At 40.9% G+C, this 20,248-nt stretch overlaps 1 protein-coding gene across 1 annotated transcript in view; it reads right to left on the bottom strand.

Annotated features, from left to right (window-relative positions):
- AGXT2 (alanine--glyoxylate aminotransferase 2) overlaps positions 1–20,248 on the bottom strand; it is a 62,902-nt gene that overhangs the window by 13,224 nt on the left and 29,430 nt on the right. Inside the window, exons 9-13 of the mRNA XM_047857593.1 lie at positions 12,024–12,124; positions 11,339–11,431; positions 10,586–10,718; positions 8,214–8,305; positions 6,059–6,208 (exon numbers count right to left, since the gene is read on the bottom strand). Of these exons, the coding sequence (XP_047713549.1) occupies positions 6,059–6,208; positions 8,214–8,305; positions 10,586–10,718; positions 11,339–11,431; positions 12,024–12,124 (569 nt within the window). The remainder of the gene's footprint in view (positions 1–6,058; positions 6,209–8,213; positions 8,306–10,585; positions 10,719–11,338; positions 11,432–12,023; positions 12,125–20,248) is intronic.

Genomic DNA, 20,248 nt, shown 5'->3' with positions numbered 1-20,248 from the left:
TATCATGCTACTGGATGTCAAAAGAAAGCTGCAGTAGCCATACTTATATCAGACAAATTAGATTTTAAAATAAATACTGTAACAAGAGATGAAGAAGGGCATGATATCATAATTAAGGGGTCTATCCATCAAGAAGAGCTAACAATTATAAATATTTATGCCCCCAATGTGGCAGTATCCAAATATATAAAACAATCACAAACATAAATACATAATTAGATATAATACCATGATGGTAGGTGACTTTAATACTTCACTTACAACAATGGACAAATCATCTAGGCAGAAAATCAATAAGGAAACAATAGCTCTGAATGACACATTGGACCAAATGGTTTTAACACATATATTCAGAACTTCTCATCCAAAATTTTCAGAATATACATTCTTCTCGAGTGCACATGGAACATCCTCCAAAATAGATCACATCCTAGGCCTCAACAAAAAAGGATTGAGATCATACCATGCATGTATTCATATCACAACTCTATGAAACTTGAAGTCAACCACAAGAAAAAATGTGGAAAGCCCCCAAATACATGGAACTTAAATAAAATCCTACAAAGAATGAGTGGATCAACCAGGAAATTAAAGAAGAAATTTAAAAATATTTGGAAGCCAATGAAAATGAAAACATGATCATCCAAATCCTTTGGGATGCAGCAAAGGCAGTCTTAAGAGGAAAATACATTGCAATCCAGGGCTATCTTAAGAAGAAAGAAAAGTATAAAATACCAACCTTAACCTCACACCTAAAGGAACTAGAAAGCCAGCAGCAAAGAAAGTCCAAAGGGCAGAAGAAGAAGAGAAGTAACAAAGATTAGAGCAGAAATAAACTATATAGAATCTGAAACGACAGAAGAGATCAATGAATCTAAGAGCTGGTTTTTTGGAAGAATAAACAAAATTTATAAACCCCTAGCCAGAGATCACAACAAGAAAAGAAAGAAAGAGGACCCAAGTAGATAAAGTCATGAATGAAAGAGTAAAGATCACAACCAACACCACAGAAATACAAACAATTATTAGAGAATACTGTGAAAAACTATATGCCAACAAACTGGACAATCTGGAAGAAATGGACAAACTCCTAGACACCCACACACTACCAGAACTTTAAACAGGGAAGAAATAGAAAATTTGAACAGACCCATAATCAGTGAATAAATTGAATTAGTCATCAAAAATCTCCCAATAGGAGTCCTGGGCCAGATGGCTTCCCAGGGGAATTCTATGAGCCATTTAAAGCAGAGTTAATACCTATTTCCCTCAAGTTGTTGCAAAAAAATAGAAATGGAAGGAAAACTTCCAGACTCATTCTATGAAACCAGCATTACCTTGATTCCCAAACCAGACACATACCCCACTAAAAAAGGAGAAGTACAGGCTAATATCTCTGATGAACATGGACACAAAAATTCTCAACAAGGTACTGGAAAATCAAATTCAACAGTATATTAAAAGAATTATTCACCATGATCAAGTGGGATCCATTCCTGGGCTCCAGGCCGGCTCAATATTTGCAAATCAATCAATGTGATACATCACATTAATAGAAGAAAACATAAAAATGATATGATCTTGTAAATAGATGCAGAAAAAGCGTTTTGGAAAATACAGCATCCTTTCTTAATAAAAGCCCGCAAGAAAGTCGGGATAGAAGGAACGTACATTAACATCACAAAAGCCATATATCAAAAGTCCACAGCTAATATCATCCTTAATGGGGAAAAACTGAGAGCTATCCCCCTGAGGTTGGGAACACAACAGGGATGTCCACTCTTACCACTGTTGTTTAACATAGAGTTGGAAGTTCTAGCCTCACCAATCATATAACAAAATGAAATAAAAGGCATCCAAATTGCAAAGAAGAAGTTAATTTTCTTTACAGATGGCATGATACTTTACATGGAAAACCTGAAAACCTCCACCAAAAAACTGCTAGTACTGATACATGAATTCAGCAAAGCTGCAGGATATAAAATCAATTTACAGAAATTGGTTGCATTTCTATACACCAATAATGAAACAACAGAAAGTGGTATGAAGGAATCAATCCCATTTACAATTGTACCAAAAATCATAAGATACCTACCTAGGAATATACCTAACCAAAGAGGTGAAAGATCTGTTTGCTGAAAACCATAAAAAGCTTATGAAAGAAATTGAAGAAGACACAAAGAAATGGAAACATATTTCATGCTCATGGATTGGAAGATCAAATATTGTTAAAATGTCGATACTACCCAAAGAAATCTATAAATTCAATGCAATCCCAATCAAAATAGCACCAGCATTCCTCACAGAGCTAGAACGAACAATCCTAAAATTTATATGGAAAGAGAAAAGACCCTAAACCAAAGTAATGTTGAAAAAAAAAAAACCCAAAGCTGGAGACATCACAATCCCGGACTTTAGCCTGTATTACAAAGCTGTAATCATCAAGACAGTAAATTATTGGCACAAAAAGAGACACATAGACCAATGGAATAGAATAGAGAATCCAGAAATGGACCATAAATATATGGCCAACTAAACTCTGACAAAGCAGGAAAGAGTATCCAGTGGAAGAAAGATAGTCTCTTCAGCAATGGTGCTGGGAGAACTGGACAGCGACATACAGAAAAATAAAACTGGATCACTTGCTTACACCAAAGACAAAAATAAATTCAAAATGGATGAAAGACCTAAATGTGAGACAGGAAACCATCAAGATCCTACAGGAGAAAACAGGGAGCAATCTCTTTGACTTCAGTCGCAGCAACTTACTTGACATGTCTCTAGAGGCATGGGAAATAAAAGCAAAAATGAACTATTGGGACCTCATCAGGATAAAAAGCTTCTGCACAGCAAAGCAAACAACAAAACTGAAAGGCAACCGATGGAGTGGGAGAAGATATTTGCAAATGACACATTGGGTATCAAAAATCAATAAAGAGCTTACCAAACTCAACACCCGAGAAACAAATCCAGTGAAGAAATGGGCAGAAGACATGAACAGACATTTTTCCAAAGAACATACCCAGATAGCTAACAGACACATGAAAATATGCTCAACACTGCTCATCATGAGGGAAATACAAATCAAAACCACATTGAGATACCACCTCACACCAGTCAGAGTGGCTAAAATTAACAACTAAGGAAACAAAAGATGTTGGCAAGGATGTAGAGAAAGAGGAACACTCTTGCATTGTTAGTAGGAATTCAAACTGGGCAGCCACTCTGGAAAACAGTGTGGAGGTTCCTCAAAATATTAAAAATAGAACTACCCTACGACCCAGCAATAGTACTACTAGGAATTTAGCCAAAGGATAAAGGAGTGCTGATTTGTAGAGGCACATGTACCCCAGTGTTTAAGCAGTGCTATCAACAATAACCAAATTATGGGAAGAGCCCAAATATCCAACTGATGAATGGATAAAGAAGAGGTGGTAAATGTATAAATGGAACACTACTGGCAGTGAAAAAGAGTGAAATCTTGTCATTTGCAACAACATGGGTGGAACTGGAGGGTATTATACTAAGTGAAATAAGTCATTCAGAGAAAGACAGATATCATATGATTCACTCATATGTGGAATTTGAGAAAGTCTTAACAGAAGACTATAAGGGAAGAGAAGGAAAAGTAACAAACAGGGAGGGAGGCAAACCATAAAAGACTCTTAAATACAGAGAACAAACTGAAGGTTGATGTGGTGGGGGAGGAGGTTGGAGGGTTGGAGAAAATGGGTGATGGGCATTGAGGAAGGCACTTCTTGGGATGAGTACTGGGTGATGTATGTAAGTGATGAATCATGGAAATCTCCTGAAGCCAAGACTACATTGTATGTTGGCTAACTTGTGTGTGTGTATATATATAATATATATATATATACATGTAATATATATATATAATATATGTATGTGTGTGTGTATAATATATATATGTGTATATACATATTATATATATATATATATATATATATATAATGCTGATTGACACAAATTTCTGTCTAAAGGGCTCTACTAATTTATGTCCTCACCAGCAGGAAATGGGGTTTTAGTTTTGGTGGACAGTGGGCAGTGTTAAGGCAAGTTCTGAGCTACTTAATTACATGAATATAGTCTGAAGTGTTGCAGGACCAGAACTCACTCAATAAACACTTTGAAAAGACTTATAATCCACATGATTCCTGGACTCAAAAGTGTATAACTTAGGAAAAGAAGGTATTTCTACATGAAAACCAAATCAACAAATACATGGTTTGAAAGATCTTTTCAAATGAGATTTTTAGGCAGTGGATGCTACAGGGATTCTCTGAGGCCTGGAGCCCCTGTCTAGGGGAGAATCAAAGGCAAGCTTTAGGGAAGAGGTGTGATGAAGAACTGGATCTTGAATAAGGCTAAGATTTCCATAGGTAGATATAGAGAGGAGAGTCTTGCAGTCCATGCTCGGAGAACAGTTTGGGTGACATTGGATGTAGGGAAGTGAATGGCATTGAGCGGGCGTTGAATGGAACTAAGGAATAGACTAGCTGGGATGTAAATCTGGGTGGTCTGCCTTCAGAGTCCATGCTTAAAACTACCAAGTGGCAGAGGAAGAGAAAAATAACTCATTCAATAGATAGTATCGGATAGCCTATTTTATTCTTTCCATAATAGAGTTTGCACATTTTTCCATGTCACACATATATCACTATTGTGGGATGGATGTACCATAATTTAGCTTGGACTGTATCAATGGCCATTTAGGAGGATTCCTATGTTTTACAATGACAAGTGAAGTCCTGATGAACTTTTTTGTTCATGAGTCTCTGAGCACACAGAAGCTAGATTTGGAACAGTGGGAAAGAGAAGAACACTTCCCCTCTTGTTGGGTTTTCCTCTGTGGAGTCTGGACTTTGGAGCATAGATAGCTTTGAGGGGAGTCCTCGGCTGGGGCCTGGGATGGATTCCCCTGAGCCTTAACACAGACCTTGACTGGGATACAAGGTGAAGATAAGGATGCTGTGACCTGGGAGCCAGAGGGCTGTCTCATTTTACTCTCATTTTGCTGTTGTCTTCCCTTGGCTTTAAAATCTTGTTTAAACATTCCAGCTTTGTATTGGCCCCACTGTGTGGCATTAATGGAAGAGTCTTATATCCATGGTCTGGTGTAATCCCTAAAATAATTGAGCATCAACCATCCTAAACTAGGATGCTGTGTTAAGACCAAATAGCAAGAAGCCACTTAGGAGAAGGCTAGAAAAGGGGTTAGTCTGACTCTTCAGCTTGGTGCTAAGATTCTCTCCATGTTGCTTGCCTCAGTGAGTCTAGACTTTGTGTTTATGGAGGGGAGGGACTTGGGTTGTAGGGGAAGCAACGGAGACACAGGGAAGTATTTGAGAAACATGGTCAAGAAAGGATCAACAGGACTTGGCACTAGAAACAAGGGAGAGAAGGAGTCCCAGGCTATTTTCTGGCATGGAGGCTGGGGAACTGGGAGAAGAGTGGAGGGTGAGAAACAGAAACAGTGAACTTGGAGGAATAACTGGTTCGGGGGAAAATGCTAAGTACAGTTGTTGCTATATTGAGTTTGAGGTCACAGTGGGGAATGTCATCGGAGAGTCACACCCTGCCTGGGACTTGGGAGATTGAAAAATATTCACAAACAGACAAACACAAAACCTTATAGATCCTTAACATCCTCACCCCACACCATCATCACAACCCACTCCTGGCCTTCTCCTTTACTTCCATGAACTCTCCGGGTCACCTGCTCCTTCCCAGATAGCTTCCTCCCTTCCCCATATGTCTAATTCTAAATATTCAGTCATCACCAATGCTCTCTGCCTACTCTGGCAGGAAAAATATCAGCTCCCTGTTCCAAATGCCCTCCTTCACTCCCCTAGAACTCTTGACGATGTGCTAGCATATTGTACTCCCTACTTATCTCTGATGGGCTTTGCTGAGCGTCCCTGGCCTTGTGTGTTCTCTCCCTGAGAATGAATGAAGTGACCTTGTAGTGACCATGCTTCCAACTTTAACTCTTGCTGTCCCCAAGAAGTCACAGAGAGCACAGCAGATCAAAACCTACCTTATCCTTCACCATTTCTATTCCTATCATGAGGCCTTTGCCTCGGACATCTCCGACAATCTCAAATTCATCCCGCAGCTCAGCAAGCTTCTGTAGCATGTAGGTGCCAACTTCTTGACTGTTTTCCTGTAGATTTTCTTCTTTAATCACCTGTTTAGAGAAAAGTCCCAAGTGGCCTTGCATTAAAAAAAAAAGTTTTAGATTGACTGAGAAACACAGAACAGTAGATGTGCATGACTTTCTTTATGGAAACTTGACCACACAAATGGAACCCAAAGTCTAGTGTGACCATGCCATGTACTACAAAAAGATTTGCTGTAAGGTGCAAAAGAGTCTTGGTATGGGGAATACTTTCCCCAAACCCTTCTCATCTTAAGGGGTGGTTAAAAACTTAGGAAAGAATAGGGGTGCCTGGGTGGCTCTGTCTTGAGGGTCTGACTCTTGATTTCGTCTCAGGTCAAAGTTCTGGGGTCATGGGATCAAGTCCCACATTGGGCTTTGCACTGAGTGTGGAGCCTGCTTAAGATTCTCTGTCTCTGTCTCTGTCTCTCTCTCTTTCTCTCCCTGTCACTTTGAGTTCTTCTTGCACTCTCTCAATTAAATGATTTTTTTAAATTTTATAAATTTAGGAAAGATAAAAGACATTTCTCAATGCAGTGTATAACACAGATTCCATAATCCTGAGGCTCGTTATTGCCAGGCTTCGCTGAGAACTGGGCTACAGTGATTAAGAAGACAAACTCTCTGAGGAAAGATATGTCACAGGTTCTTGCCCCACTGGGAGTTTACTGACCTTTGCTTCGTCAGCCCTCAGTCAGACACAGGCTGTCATTACCCAATTGTCCTGCCACAGGGCCTAGGCCTCATGAGCTGAGGGGAGCTTTGTGAGGGCCCTGAAGATATAAAAATATTTTCACCTACTTCCACTCATGGCAGAGACCATGATTCTTGACTACCCACAATATACTACATCTAGATTTAGCTGATAATAATTGCATGAATCCATGACTCTCGATGTTTTTAACCTATTTGTTCACCTATACCCTCTCTACCTGGTCAAGGTGACACAACACTTTTAAAAAGTTGGCAATGTCTACAAAATGAAGTCAATGACACATTCCTGACTGTACTTTTTCATTTTGTGATTTTATCGTATTTGAAGATACTTTTTAATTAGCAAGGGAAGCTTTTACTTACTTATGTTTACTTAAAAATACTTAAACAAAATAAAAATACTTAAAAATTTTTTGAATAGGTGAATCATGTGCCTACTTCAAAAATCAGTAGAGGGGCACCTGGGTGGCTCAGTCTGTTAAGCGGCCGACTTCGGCTCAGGTCATGATCTCACGGTCCGTGAGTTCGAGCCCTGTGTCCGGCTCTGTGCTGACTGCTCAGAGCCTGGAGCCTGTTTTAGATTCTGTGTCTCCCTCTCTGTCTCTCTGCCCCTTCCCCACTCGCACTTGTCTCTCTGTCTCTCTCTGAAAAATAAATAAACATTAAAAAATTTAAAAAAAATCAGTAGAATAATTCTCATTGACCCCTGTCCCCCAGCCACCAAATTTCTCTACCCACAAACGACCATTGTTACCCATTTCTTGGACATTCTTCCAGTAATACCTGACACTTTCTTAAACAAGTGCTGTTGTGCATATCAGCAAGGGCACTTAACAGATAAGATACCAGGGAAAATCAATGGCGTAGGGCTGAACAACAGCTAAAATTACGTAGTTTGTCCCATAAAACTCAGTTTCTTGTTAGTCTTTCAGCTGATAACTGTACAAAAAAAGGAAGGAAGAATATATAAAGAAAAGGACCAAAATTAGCCTGAAGTCAAAGATGGCAGTTGGTAACTATCCATCAAATACCAGAAATATAAAAAGGAAATGTCAGTGTTACCAGCTAGCTAGCTTTTCTTATATTTCCTAGGCATGTGAGATGTATTATGTATTATTTTGTATCTAATACTTCAAGCATCCCAAATAGATCTTAAAAAGGGGGTGAAGGGGCAGAATAAAAACTGGAAATCTAAATTTGTGGAGTGGTAATGAACTCTTCACGTTAATAATGGGATGTCATAGAGTTTGGATAATGTGTCTCTGGTGCTGAAGTAGTCATTTTGTGAAATGAGAGGAATGACGTGGCTGCTGGAACATACCTCAAGCACGGCTGATCCAATGGCACAGGCCATGGGGCTCCCTCCAAAGGTGTTGAAATGACACATGCATTTAGCCAGAGACTTGGCTATCTCTAGAGGGGGAGAATGAAAAGTGGACAAAGAGTGACACATTCCTATCTATAATCTCCCACCACATCACTTGAATTATATTTACTATCATGTCATATTAATAATATGTTTCATGGCATCGAATCCAATTCATTCTTCATTCACCAGATAGTGGATGTTATGAATGGAATTATGTGTGTGTCCTTGCTCCCTCCCCCCCCCCCCCCCCCCCGCCCCCGACTCCTCTTCCTATGTGAAAGCCCTACTCCCATTGTGAATGTATTTGGAGATAGGGCCTTTAGGGAAGTAATCAAGGTTAAATGAAATCATAAGGGTGGGGCCCTCATAATACTGGTGTCTTTATAAGAAGAAAAAGAGACACCAGAGCGCTCTCTCTCTCTCTCATGTTCTCTCTCTCTCCGAGGAAAAGGACTTGCAAGTACACAGCAAGAAGTTGGCCATCTGCAAGAGAGATTTCACCAGAAGCCAACTTTGCTGGCACCTTGATCTTGGACTTGAGCTTCCATAACTATGAGAAAATAAATATCTGATGTTTAATTCCCTCAGCGTGTGGTGTTTTGTTATGGTAGCCCCAGATGACCAATCCACTTACTCTGTGGATAAGGAAAAATTGCTTATTTACTGAATTAGAAGTGTGATAACAAAATCTTTAATGTGTTGTGTGAATTCAAAAGTACTTTAACACTTGATTTATGGGAATTTACATGGGACCTTCATTTGGTAACCCTCTTTTCTGTATTATACTCTTGGTTTCAATCTTTAAAAAACCTCGCATCGAGGTTTTAGTAACATAATTCCTGGATTGTTTCAGGGTGAGCATATATTTGGTTCATTACATTTCCCTTTCTACATCCACATTTTAGTACCTAGAACAGGGAGAAACTTAGCATGTCTGACTCCATGTTGTTTCTATTCCCCTTGCTGCTGTAACCTGTATCTTAGAAATTTCTGCTTCACTCTGCCAGTAGGCATGTTAATCATAGAAGGAATTTTGCTTATAGCTGAGATTTGCAAAGACTCCTTTTTTGTTTTTTCACTGGAAACCTATATCACTTGAGGAGATAAGGAAGTGCAGACAGAAATGACTATGCTATGTTCAAGATTTACAGGAATGTCATGGCCAGATTCCTGTAGGCAAAGATAAAATGACCAAAGGCAAAGAGTTATAAGACCTCTTCAGATGTCTATAGACATCAGTCACCTTTGTCTTCCTTCTTTTGCTAACAAACAAGAAGTTGAACATTGACCCGAGGGGAGAAGTTTCTTTAGGATGATAAGCCACCATCCTCTCAGTTTGTTGGCTTTTCTGACCCCAACATCCGGCCACTCAAATGATTGGTTTGTCAGGCAGCGAGCATACCAACTTGGACTCAGTATCATACCTTTATTCATTCAATAAAACAGCGAGATATCACAGGGTACTTAATTATCCTTTAGTATCGCTGAAGCGGATACTACTGGTGGAAAAACGGAACAATTTAAAGATTTTTAACAATAAACAATTCATAAAAACCATTTTCTGTAAAACCTCACCAACATTGAAAATATGGCTCATTCTTATGTTCGCTTTATAGAATATTCTGGCTAAGTGAGATTGTACTGCATTTGTCTGTTTTGTTGATGAGACGTAAACAGAAACCTGTCACTCTGGACCTTGAGTTTATAACATATTGGCGTAGTTAGGCCAAGGAAGAGTCTCCTTCAGAATAAGACTCCTCTGGAAATTTCACAGTTAGCTCCACGTTGGTTAAAAAGGATCTCTTGTAGGGGCGCCTGGGTGGCGCAGTCGGTTAAGCGTCCGACTTTAGCCAGGTCACAATCTCGCGGTCCGTGAGTTTGAGCCCCGCGTCAGGCTCTGGGCTGATGGCTCAGAGCCTGGAGCCTGTTTCTGATTCTGTGTCTCCTTCTCTCTCTGCCCCTCCCCCATTCATGCTCTGTCTCTCTCTGTCCCAAAAATAAATAAACGTTGAAAAAAAAAAAAGGATCTCTTGTGTGGGATTTGTTTTTGTGGTACGGTTGCTGATACCTTGTCAGTGTGTGAGAACCTTGCGCTTCATTGTGGGGGTAGGAGAATTCATCTTCCCTACAGCAACAGCACAAAGGGCTGGGATTCTTCCATCCCTTCCACAGTCTGACAGTCTGTTTCTCATGATCATTGCTAGGGAAATGCACGTGTAGTTCCCATCGCTGTCTTCAACCCACAGAAATTCCCAACCCCGTGTTTTCTGCCGTCAGGGTTACAGGAAACTCAGAAGCAAATGCAGCCTGCCCATAGGCTCTACCTGGAGTTGTCACAACTGCTGCCATGGGAAAGCCATTTCCAATCCCTTTAGCCATGGTGACAATATCCGGCAGGATGTCGTGGGTTTGGAAGCCCCAGAAGTGAGAGCCCAGCCTTCCAAATCCCGTTTGCACCTGATGGAAACAGATCCAAAATCATTTGAAACGTTTCAAGTAATGCTGGCTTTTCTGACTCTAATCTCTTCCCTTTCCTCCGCTTCTTCTTCAGTGTCATCATTGCCGGCCATCATCTTCACCATCTTTGTACAAACATGGACACAACACTTAATCTGGGTCTGAGCTTTTAGTTACCAGAAACTGTTTACTAGGTTTTTGGATTTTTGGATCCCCAGTGCTGCACAAGTTTTGTTATTAAGATGAATGCTGTTAGGCTGGTTTATACTATTTTGGCAAATCAAAGTTGAAAACTTGGTTATGAGGTGAAGTTCTCTATGTGGGTTTTGAACTGTCCCTGATGCAATCTGTGATGGGAATTTAAAAAGTGTGTTGACTGATAGCATGTCACCTGTGATGACAGCATCAGCTGTGCCTGTTAGCCACTTATTTGATAGACTTCATTTTGGATATTTGAGTTCTGTGCTTGTTAAAGTTCTATACTTGTTAATCTACTAACCAACCAGTCAATTAGCAAAAGCTTCATTATCTTGGGTTGCAGAGGAAGGTTTAAAAGGTTTTCTCCCTATGCCTTTCCTGTCCTGGCTGCCCTACACCACACTTATTCCACAGCCACTCACCTCATCCGCGATGCACACGCCTTCCCGCTCTCGCACCAACTTGAAGGCTTCCTTTAGAAACCCCTTTGGGTACTGAACAACTCCATTCACCCCCTGCAAAAGACCAAACCAAGGAGTCCTATAACAACAGCATAGCCCTTTGAAAAGAATTAAAGAAAGAAAGAAAAAAAGAAAGAAAGAAAGAAAGAAAGGTCATTATCATCATTAGCATTAGTAATACTAGCAATTTTTAAAATGGTCTTTAGAACTGTTCCAACAATGTGTGAAGAGAGGGGCCATTACTCTTATGCCAAGCCTTTTGGGAAAAGGATGCAAATGTTTATTCTCTTCTGAGATTAGAAACAAAGTAGATTAAGGGGATTTGGTAACACTGAAGAAAATCACCCCAGGGCAGTGTGGGTATTAAAGCAACTAAACATTGGTGGGGTTTCCCTTTGTTTAGAATTTTAGGAATTCAATAGTTTCATCTATCTTTTCAGCCGGGCAATGCAGGAGACAGTTGTTGAAGGTCAGTTGAAAATCAGGGCCCTTCCCTTTCAAGGGGACTGAGAGAATGAATTGAATTTGGAGAGAGACACGGCAATGGTCACTTAAATACTTTGGAATTCTCTAGAATGTATGAATGTATGAATTAAAATTCTCTGGTAATTTAAGCCCAATTAGCGTCTAAGGTCAATATACCCACTTGAATTGGCTCTGCAAAAAATCCAGCAATTGATTTGGCCACAGAAGTGTTCAGAGTATCTTTGAACTGTTCAATATACTGGTCTCTTGCTTGGCAGCAGTCTGCGAAGAACAATAAAAACCACAAACAAACAAAAAAAACAATCAAAACATGGCATTTGAAGACATGAGAATGACATTCAGAAGAATGGGAAGAGCACAGAAAAAAAGAATATCCGATGAGTAAATTGACTAGAATCTTTACAATACAGTAAACAGGATATGAGGGTATAAATTTCTGAAGGGTGAACTTTCTTTCAGAATAACCTGTACTTTGGTTTGAGCAGAGAGACAAGGATAGTTGTAAAGGCATAAATGAACCACTTCGGTCATGTCCACTTCGGTCATATCAGACTCAATGACACTTTGGGGGAAAAATGCCCCAAAGTGTCATTGAGTCTGATATACACAGCTGTTTCACCTAAGGATACCATCTTCTCAACGGGGTAGATTTAATTCAGATGTAATTGGGGAGTGGATTTAATCTATTTGATAATAACTCTATTTACCTTTTATTGCCACTTAATCTGATATACAATTTTAAAGCTACAAAGCGTCTCAATCTTTCGAGATAATAAATATGGTTACAGAAGAATTAGAATCCAGTCTAAAGAGGAATGCACTGGAGCCGGATCAATTCCATCTATGGTATCAAAGGAGAGGAAGCCTTCTCTGGAATACTAAGGGTCCCAGATCTACGGCATCCATACGTGACTGAAACTTCAGAATTTTTACCCACACCTCTAATTTGATTCTAAACAGCACCACACAGTTTCTGAACTTAAACTCGTATCCTTGAACAGCAGGAGAAGCACAGAGGGAGATGTGGATGTGACGGACGCCCTGGGCCCAGTAACCATGAGAGCAATTTGAGAGGTGAGTCACCACCTACCATCCTAGCGCTTGCTTAGACGCACGGATACAGACCTGTCTCCTGAAGTGGAGAGATTAGGGACAGAAAATATCCGTCATCGTCATCAAAACTGAAGCATAAATATATTTTATACTTCAGCTTTTAATTTAAAACTGGAAAAAACAGAGGAAAAGGAAGATGGCGGTGTAGGAGGATGCTGGGCTCACCGCGCGTCCTGCTGATCACTTAGATTCCACCTACACCTGCCTAAATAACCCAGAAAACCACGAGAGGATTAGCCGAACGGAGTCGCCGGAGCCAAGCGCAGACGAGAGGCCCACGGAAGAGGGTAGGAAGGGCGGCGAGGCGGTGCGCGCTCCACGGACTGGCGGGAGGGAGCCGGGGCGGAGGGGCGGCTCGCCGGCCAAGCAGAGCCCCCGAGTCTGGCTTGCAAAAGCGGAGGGGCCTGACGGACTGTGTTCCCACAACAAGCGCGACTTAGCGTCTGGGAGGTCATAAGTTAACAGCTCTGCTCGGAAAGCGGGAAGGCTGGAGGACAAAGGGAGGGAGAGCTGCTGAGCCCCCAGATGACAGAGCTCAGTTTGGTGGGGAACAAAGGCGCTCACCAGCGCCATCTCCCTCGCCCATCCCCCAGCCAAAATCCCAAAGGGAACCAGTTCCTGCCAGGGAACTTTCTCCCTCTGCGCAAACACCCAACTCTGTGCAAACACCCAACTCTGTGCTTCTGCGGAGCCAAACCTCCGGCAGCGGATCTGACTCCCTCCCACGGCCACAGGGCCCCTCCTGAAGTGGATCACCTAAGGAGAAGCGAGCTAAGCCTGCCCCTCCTGCCCCCGTGCAACTTGCCTACCCACCCCAGCTAATACGCCAGATCCCCAGCATCACAAGCCTGGCAGTGTGCAAGTAGCCCAGACGGGCCACGCCACCCCACAGTGAATCACACCCCTAGGAGAAGGGAAGAGAAGGCACACACCAGTCTGACTGTGGCCCCAGCGGTGGGCTGGGGGCAGACATCAGGTCGGACTGCGGCCCCACCCACCAACTCCAGTTATACACCACAGCACAGGGGAAGTGCCCTGCAGGTCCTCACCACGCCAGGGACTATCCAAAATGACCAAGCGGAAGAATTCCCCTCAGAAGAATCTCCAGGAAATAACAATAGCTAATGAGCTGATCAAAAAGGATTTAAATAATATAACAGAAAGTGAATTTAGAATAATAGTCATAAAATTAATCGCTGGGCTTGAAAACAGTATACAGGACAGCAGAGAATCTCTTGCCACAGAGATCAAGGGACTAAGGAACAGTCACGAGGAGCTGAAAAACGCTTTAAATGAAATGCAAAATAAAATGGAAACCACCACGGCTCAGATTGAAGAGGCAGAGGAAAGAATAGGTGAACTAGAAGATAAAGTTATGGAAAAAGAGGAAGCTGAGAAAAAGAGAGATAAAAAAATCCAGGAGTATGAGGGGAAAATTAGAGAACTAAGTGATACCCTAAAAAGAAATAATATACGCATAATTGGTATCCCAGAGGAGGAAGAGAGAGGGAAAGGTGCTGAAGGGGTACTTGAAGAAATAATAGCTGAGAACTTCCCTGAACTGGGGAAGGAAAAAGGCATTGAAATCCAAGAGGCACAGAGAACAATCCAAGAGGCACAGAGAACTCCCTTCAGACATAACTTGAATCGATCTTCTGCACGACATATCATAGTGAAACTGGCAAAATACAAGGATAAAGAGAAAATTCTGAAGGCAGCAAGGGGTAAACGTGCCCTCACACATAAAGGGAGACCTATAAGACTCGTGACTGATCTCTCTTTTGAAACTTGGCAGGCCAGAAAGGATTGATACGATATCTTCAATGTGCTAAACAGAAAAAAATATGCAGCCGAGAATCCTTTATCCAGCAAGTCTGTCATTTAGAATAGAAGGAGAGATAAAGGTCTTCCCAAACAAACAAAAACTGAAGGAATTTGTCACCACTAAACCAGCCCTACAAGAGATCCTAAGGGGGATCCTGTGAGACAAAGTACCAGACACATCACTACAAGCATAAAACATACAGACATCACAATGACTCTAAACCCGTATCTTTCTATAATAACACTGAATGTAAATGGATTAAATGCGCCAACCAAAAGACATAGGGTATCAGAATGGATAAAAAAACAAGACCCATCTATTTGCTGTCTACAAGAGACTCATTTTAGACCTGAGGACACCTTTAGATTGAGAGTGAGGGGATGGAGAACTATTTATCATGCTACTGGAAGCCAAAAGAAAGCTGGAGTAGCCATACTTATATCAGACAAACTAGACTTTAAATTAAAGGCTGTAACAAGAGATGAAGAAGGGCATTATATAATAATTACAGGGTCTATCCATCAGGAAGAGCTAACAATTATAAATGTCTATGCGTCGAATACCAGAGCCCCCAAATATATAAAACAGTTACTCACAAACATAAGCAACCTTATTGATAAGAATGTGGTAATTGCAGGGGACTTTAACACTCCACTTACAGAAATGGACAGATCATCTAGACACACGGTCAATAAAGAAACAAGGGCCCTGAATGATACATTGGATGGACTTGACAGATATATTTAGAACTCTGCATCCCAAAGCAACAGAATATACTTTCTTCTCGAGTGCACATGGAACATTCTCCAAGATAGATCACATACTGGGTCACAAAACAGCCCTTCATAAGTTTACAAGAATTGAAATTATACCATGCATACTTTCAGACCACAATGCTATGAAGCTTGAAATCAACCACAGGAAAAAGTCTGGGAAACCTCCAAAAGCGTGGAGGTTAAAGAACACCCTACTAAAGAATGAGTGGGTCAACCAGGCAATTAGAGAAGAAATTAAAAAATATATGGAAACAAACGAAAATGAAAATACAACAATCCAAACGCTTTGGGACGCAGCAAAGGCAGTCCTGAGAGGAAAATACATTGCAATCCAGGCCTATCTCAAGAAACAAGAAAAATCCCAAATACAAAATCTAACAGCACACCTAAAGGAAATAGAAGCAGAACAGCAAGGGCAGCCTAAACCCAGCAGAAGAAGAGAAATAATAAATATCAGAGCAGAAATAAACAATATAGAATCTAAAAAAACTGTAGAGCAGATCAACGAAACCAAGAGTTGGTTTTTTGAAAAAATAAACAAAATTGACAAACCTCTAGCCAGGTTTCTCAAAAAGAAAAGGGAGATGACCGAAATAGATAGAATCATGAATGAAAATGGAATTATTACAACCAATCCCTCAGGGATATAAACAATTATCAGGGAATACTATGAAAAATTATATGCCAACAAATTGGACAACCTGGAAGAAATGGACAAATTCCTAAACACCCACACTCTTCCAAAACTCAATCAGGAGGAAATAGAAAGCTTGAACAGACCCATAACCAGCGAAGAAATCAAATTGGTTATCAAAAATCTCCCAACAAATAAGAGTCCAGGACCAGATGGCTTCCCAGGAAAGTTCTACCAGATGTTTAAAGCAGAGATAATACCTATGCTTCTCAAGCTATTCCAAGAAATAGAAAGGGAAGGAAAACTTCCAGACTCATTCTATGAAGCCAGTATTACTTTGATTCCTAAACCAGACAGAGACCCAGTAAAAAAAGAGAACTACAGGCCAATATCCCTGATGAATATGGATGTAAAAATTCTGAATAAGATACTAGCAAATCGAATTCAACAGCATATAAAAAGAATTATTTACCACGATCAAGTGGGATTCATTCCTGGGATGCAGGGCTGGTTCAACATTCACAAATCAATCAATGTGATACATCACATTAATAAAAAAAAAGAGAAGAAACATATGATCCTGTCAATCGATGCAGAAAAGGCCTTTGACAAAATCCAGCACGCTTTCTTAATAAAAACCCTTGAGAAAGTCGGGATAGAAGGAACATACTTAAAGATCATAAAAGCCATTTATGAAAAGCCCACAGCTAACATCATCCTCAATGGGGAAAAACTGAGAGCTTTTTCCCTGAGATCAGGAACACGACAGGGATCCCCACTCTCACCGCTGTTGTTTAACATAGTGTTGGAAGTTCTAGCATCAGCAATCAGACAACAAAAGGAAATCAAAGGCATCAAAATTGGCAAAGATGAAGTCAAGCTTTCGCTTTTTGCAGATGACATGATATTATACATGGAAAATCCGGTAGACTCCACCAAAAGTCTGCTAGAACTGATACATGAATTCAGCAAAGTTGCAGGATACAAAATCAATGTACAGAAATCAGTTGCATTCTTATACACTAACAATGAAGCAACAGAAAGACAAATAAAGAAAGTGATCCCATTCACAATTGCACCAAGAAGCATAAATTACCTAGGAATAAATCTAACCAAAGATGTAAAAGATCTGTATGCTGAAAACTATAGAAAGCTTATGAAGGTAATTGAAGAAGATTTAAAGAAATGGAAAGACATTCCCTGCTCATGGATTGGAAGAATAAATATTGTCAAAATGTCAATACTACCCAAAGCTATCTACACATTCAATGCAATCCCAATCAAAATTGCACCAGCATTCTTCTCGAAACTAGAACAAGCAATCCTAAAATTCATATGGAACCACAAAAAGCCCCGAATAGCCAAAGTAATTTTGAAGAAGAAGACCAAAGCAGGAGGCATCACAATCCCAGACTTTAGCCTCTACTACAAAGCTGTCATCATCAAGACAGCAGGGTATTGGCACAAAAACAGATGCATAGACCAATGGAATAGAATAGAAACCCCAGAACTAGACCCACAAATGTATGGCCAACTAATCTTTGACAAAGCAGGAAAGAACATCCAATGGAAAAAAGACAGTCTCTTTAACAAATGGTGCTGGGAGAACTGGACAGCAACATGCAGAAGGTTGAAACTAGACCACTTTCTCACACCATTCACAAAAATAAACTCAAAATGAATAAAGGACCTGAATGTGAGACAGGAAATCATCAAAACCCTAGAAGAGAAAGCAGGAAAAGACCTCTCTGACCTCAGCTGTAGCAATCTCATACTCGACACATCCCCAAAGCCAAGGGAATTAAAAGCAAAAATGAATTACTGGGACCTTATGAAGATAAAAATCTTCTGCACAGCAAAGGAAACAACCAACAAAACTAAAAGGTAACCAACGGAATGGGAAAAGATATTTGCAAATGACATATCGGACAAAGGGCTAGTATCCAAAATCTATCAAGAGCTCACCAAACTCCACACCCGAAAAACAAATAACCCAGTGAAGAAATGGGTAGAAAACATGAATAGACACTTCTCTAAAGAAGACATCTGGATGGCCAACAGGCACATGAAAAGATGCTCAACGTCGCTCCTTATCAGGGAAATACAAATCAAAACCACACTCAGATATCACCTGACTCCAGTCAGAGTGGCCAAAATGAACAAATCAGGAGACTATAGATGCTGGCAAGGATGTGGAGAAACGGGAACCCTCTTGCACTGTTGGTGGGAATGCAAATTGGTGCAGCCGCTCTGGAAAGCAGTGTGGAGGTTCCTCAGAAAATTAAAAATAGACCTACCCTATGGCCCAGCAATAGCACTGCTAGGAATTTACCCAAGGGATACAGGAGTACTTATGCATAGGGGCACTTGTACCCCAATGTTCATAGCAGCACTCTCAACAATAGCCAAATTATGGAAAGAGCCTAAATGTCCATCAACTGATGAATGGATAAAGAAATTGTGGTTTATATATACAATGGAATACTACGTGGCAATGAGAAAGAATGAAATATGGCCTTTTGTAGCAACGTGAATGGAACTGGAGAGTGTGATGCTAAGTGAAATAAGCCATACAGAGAAAGACAGATACCATATGGTTTCACTCTTATGTGGATCCTGAGAAACTTAACAGAAACCCATGGGGGGGAGGGGAAGGAGAAAAAAAAAAAGAGGTTAGAGTGGGAGAGAGCCAAAGCATAAGAGACTGTTAAAAACTGAGAACAAACTGAGGGTTGATGGGGGGTGGGAGGGAGGGGAGGGTGGGTGATGGGTATTGAGGAGGGCACCTTTTGGGATGAGCATTGGGTGTTGTATGGAAACCAATTTGACAGTAAATTTCATATATTGAAAAAAATAAATAAATAAAACTGGAAAAAACACTTCCTGGCCCCAAACATGTTTTAAGGTACATGTGATGTTTGGGAAAACTCGCATGGCTAGGTTAGTTGGAATTAGGGGCTGGAAGTGTGAAGAAAGAAGGAAGGAAAAGGATACCAAATCCAGAAAGCACATTTTTAGCATCGCTTATGTTGCTTGAGGAGAGGATATACTAGACAAGTAAACCCACGCCTGTAGAGAGTCCATTTTTTAGTTTTTATTAAGAAAGGCAGAGAACCTGGGATGACTCTAAAGGATGGGTCACATATGAAAAGAAATAATTTGGAAATTTAGCATGCCCATCTGTAAGGAGAGAGGGGGGAGCGTGGAGCAAAGTCAACCCCAGTGGCTGACATCTGGCCAAAACCAAACTGAGAGCAGGCTTTGCGTGAACCTGTGATAGACCTTTCATGATTTGTCCCCCGCTTGCCCACGAGTTCAGTGACGAGAGGGGTCACCTCCTGTAATCAGCTGTTTACTTCATTTCACATTTACTTCCTGAGCTCATTGATGTAACTCCAGGTCAGGCTGCCTCTGGAGAGAGACCTGGTGCGGTGGCATCACCATGACAACAAGGGTGTAACGAGTGGATGTTCCCCGTATACCATTCAAACATCTGAGTGGAGATGGAGAGTTTTTATTTAGCTGGTGGTATAGAAACAGTTAAATAGAGTGAAGAGCCAAGGAAGAACAATGTTTCAGGAAAAGGAAGCTCATCTTGCAAAAGGTGAAGAACAATGACATGATGAGGACGAGGTCTGGGGCATTGTGGGGCAGTGGGCTTTGGGAGGTGGATGTCATCACAGCTTCCGTCCTAAATTCAGGGCCCGGAATGAACACTTGGCAAGACAAAATCCCGGCAAAAGGATAGAGGAAGGTGATGTAATCTACCACAGAAACATCTATATCAACTTCACAACCTGGACTCCTGCTTATGCCTATGTGGGCAATGATGACCTAATCCTGAACTGAAAGAACTTCCACCAAGATTGGTACCTGTAAGCGCCCAGTGAACGCACCCTAAGAGGAACGGAGAACCGGAATCTTCTACACTCAAAGTACTTTATGAGCTGGGTTGCATTTGCAAACATGTGACTACATCTTTGTGCAACAAAGACCAAACACTACGCAGTTCCCCAAAGCCCTGGAGGAGTGTGAAG

The sequence above is a fragment of the Prionailurus viverrinus genome, chromosome A1, assembly GCF_022837055.1.
Source record: "Prionailurus viverrinus isolate Anna chromosome A1, UM_Priviv_1.0, whole genome shotgun sequence".
Classification (NCBI taxonomy): Eukaryota; Metazoa; Chordata; class Mammalia; order Carnivora; family Felidae; genus Prionailurus; species Prionailurus viverrinus.
This window is presented reverse-complemented; position numbering and strand designations above follow the sequence as displayed.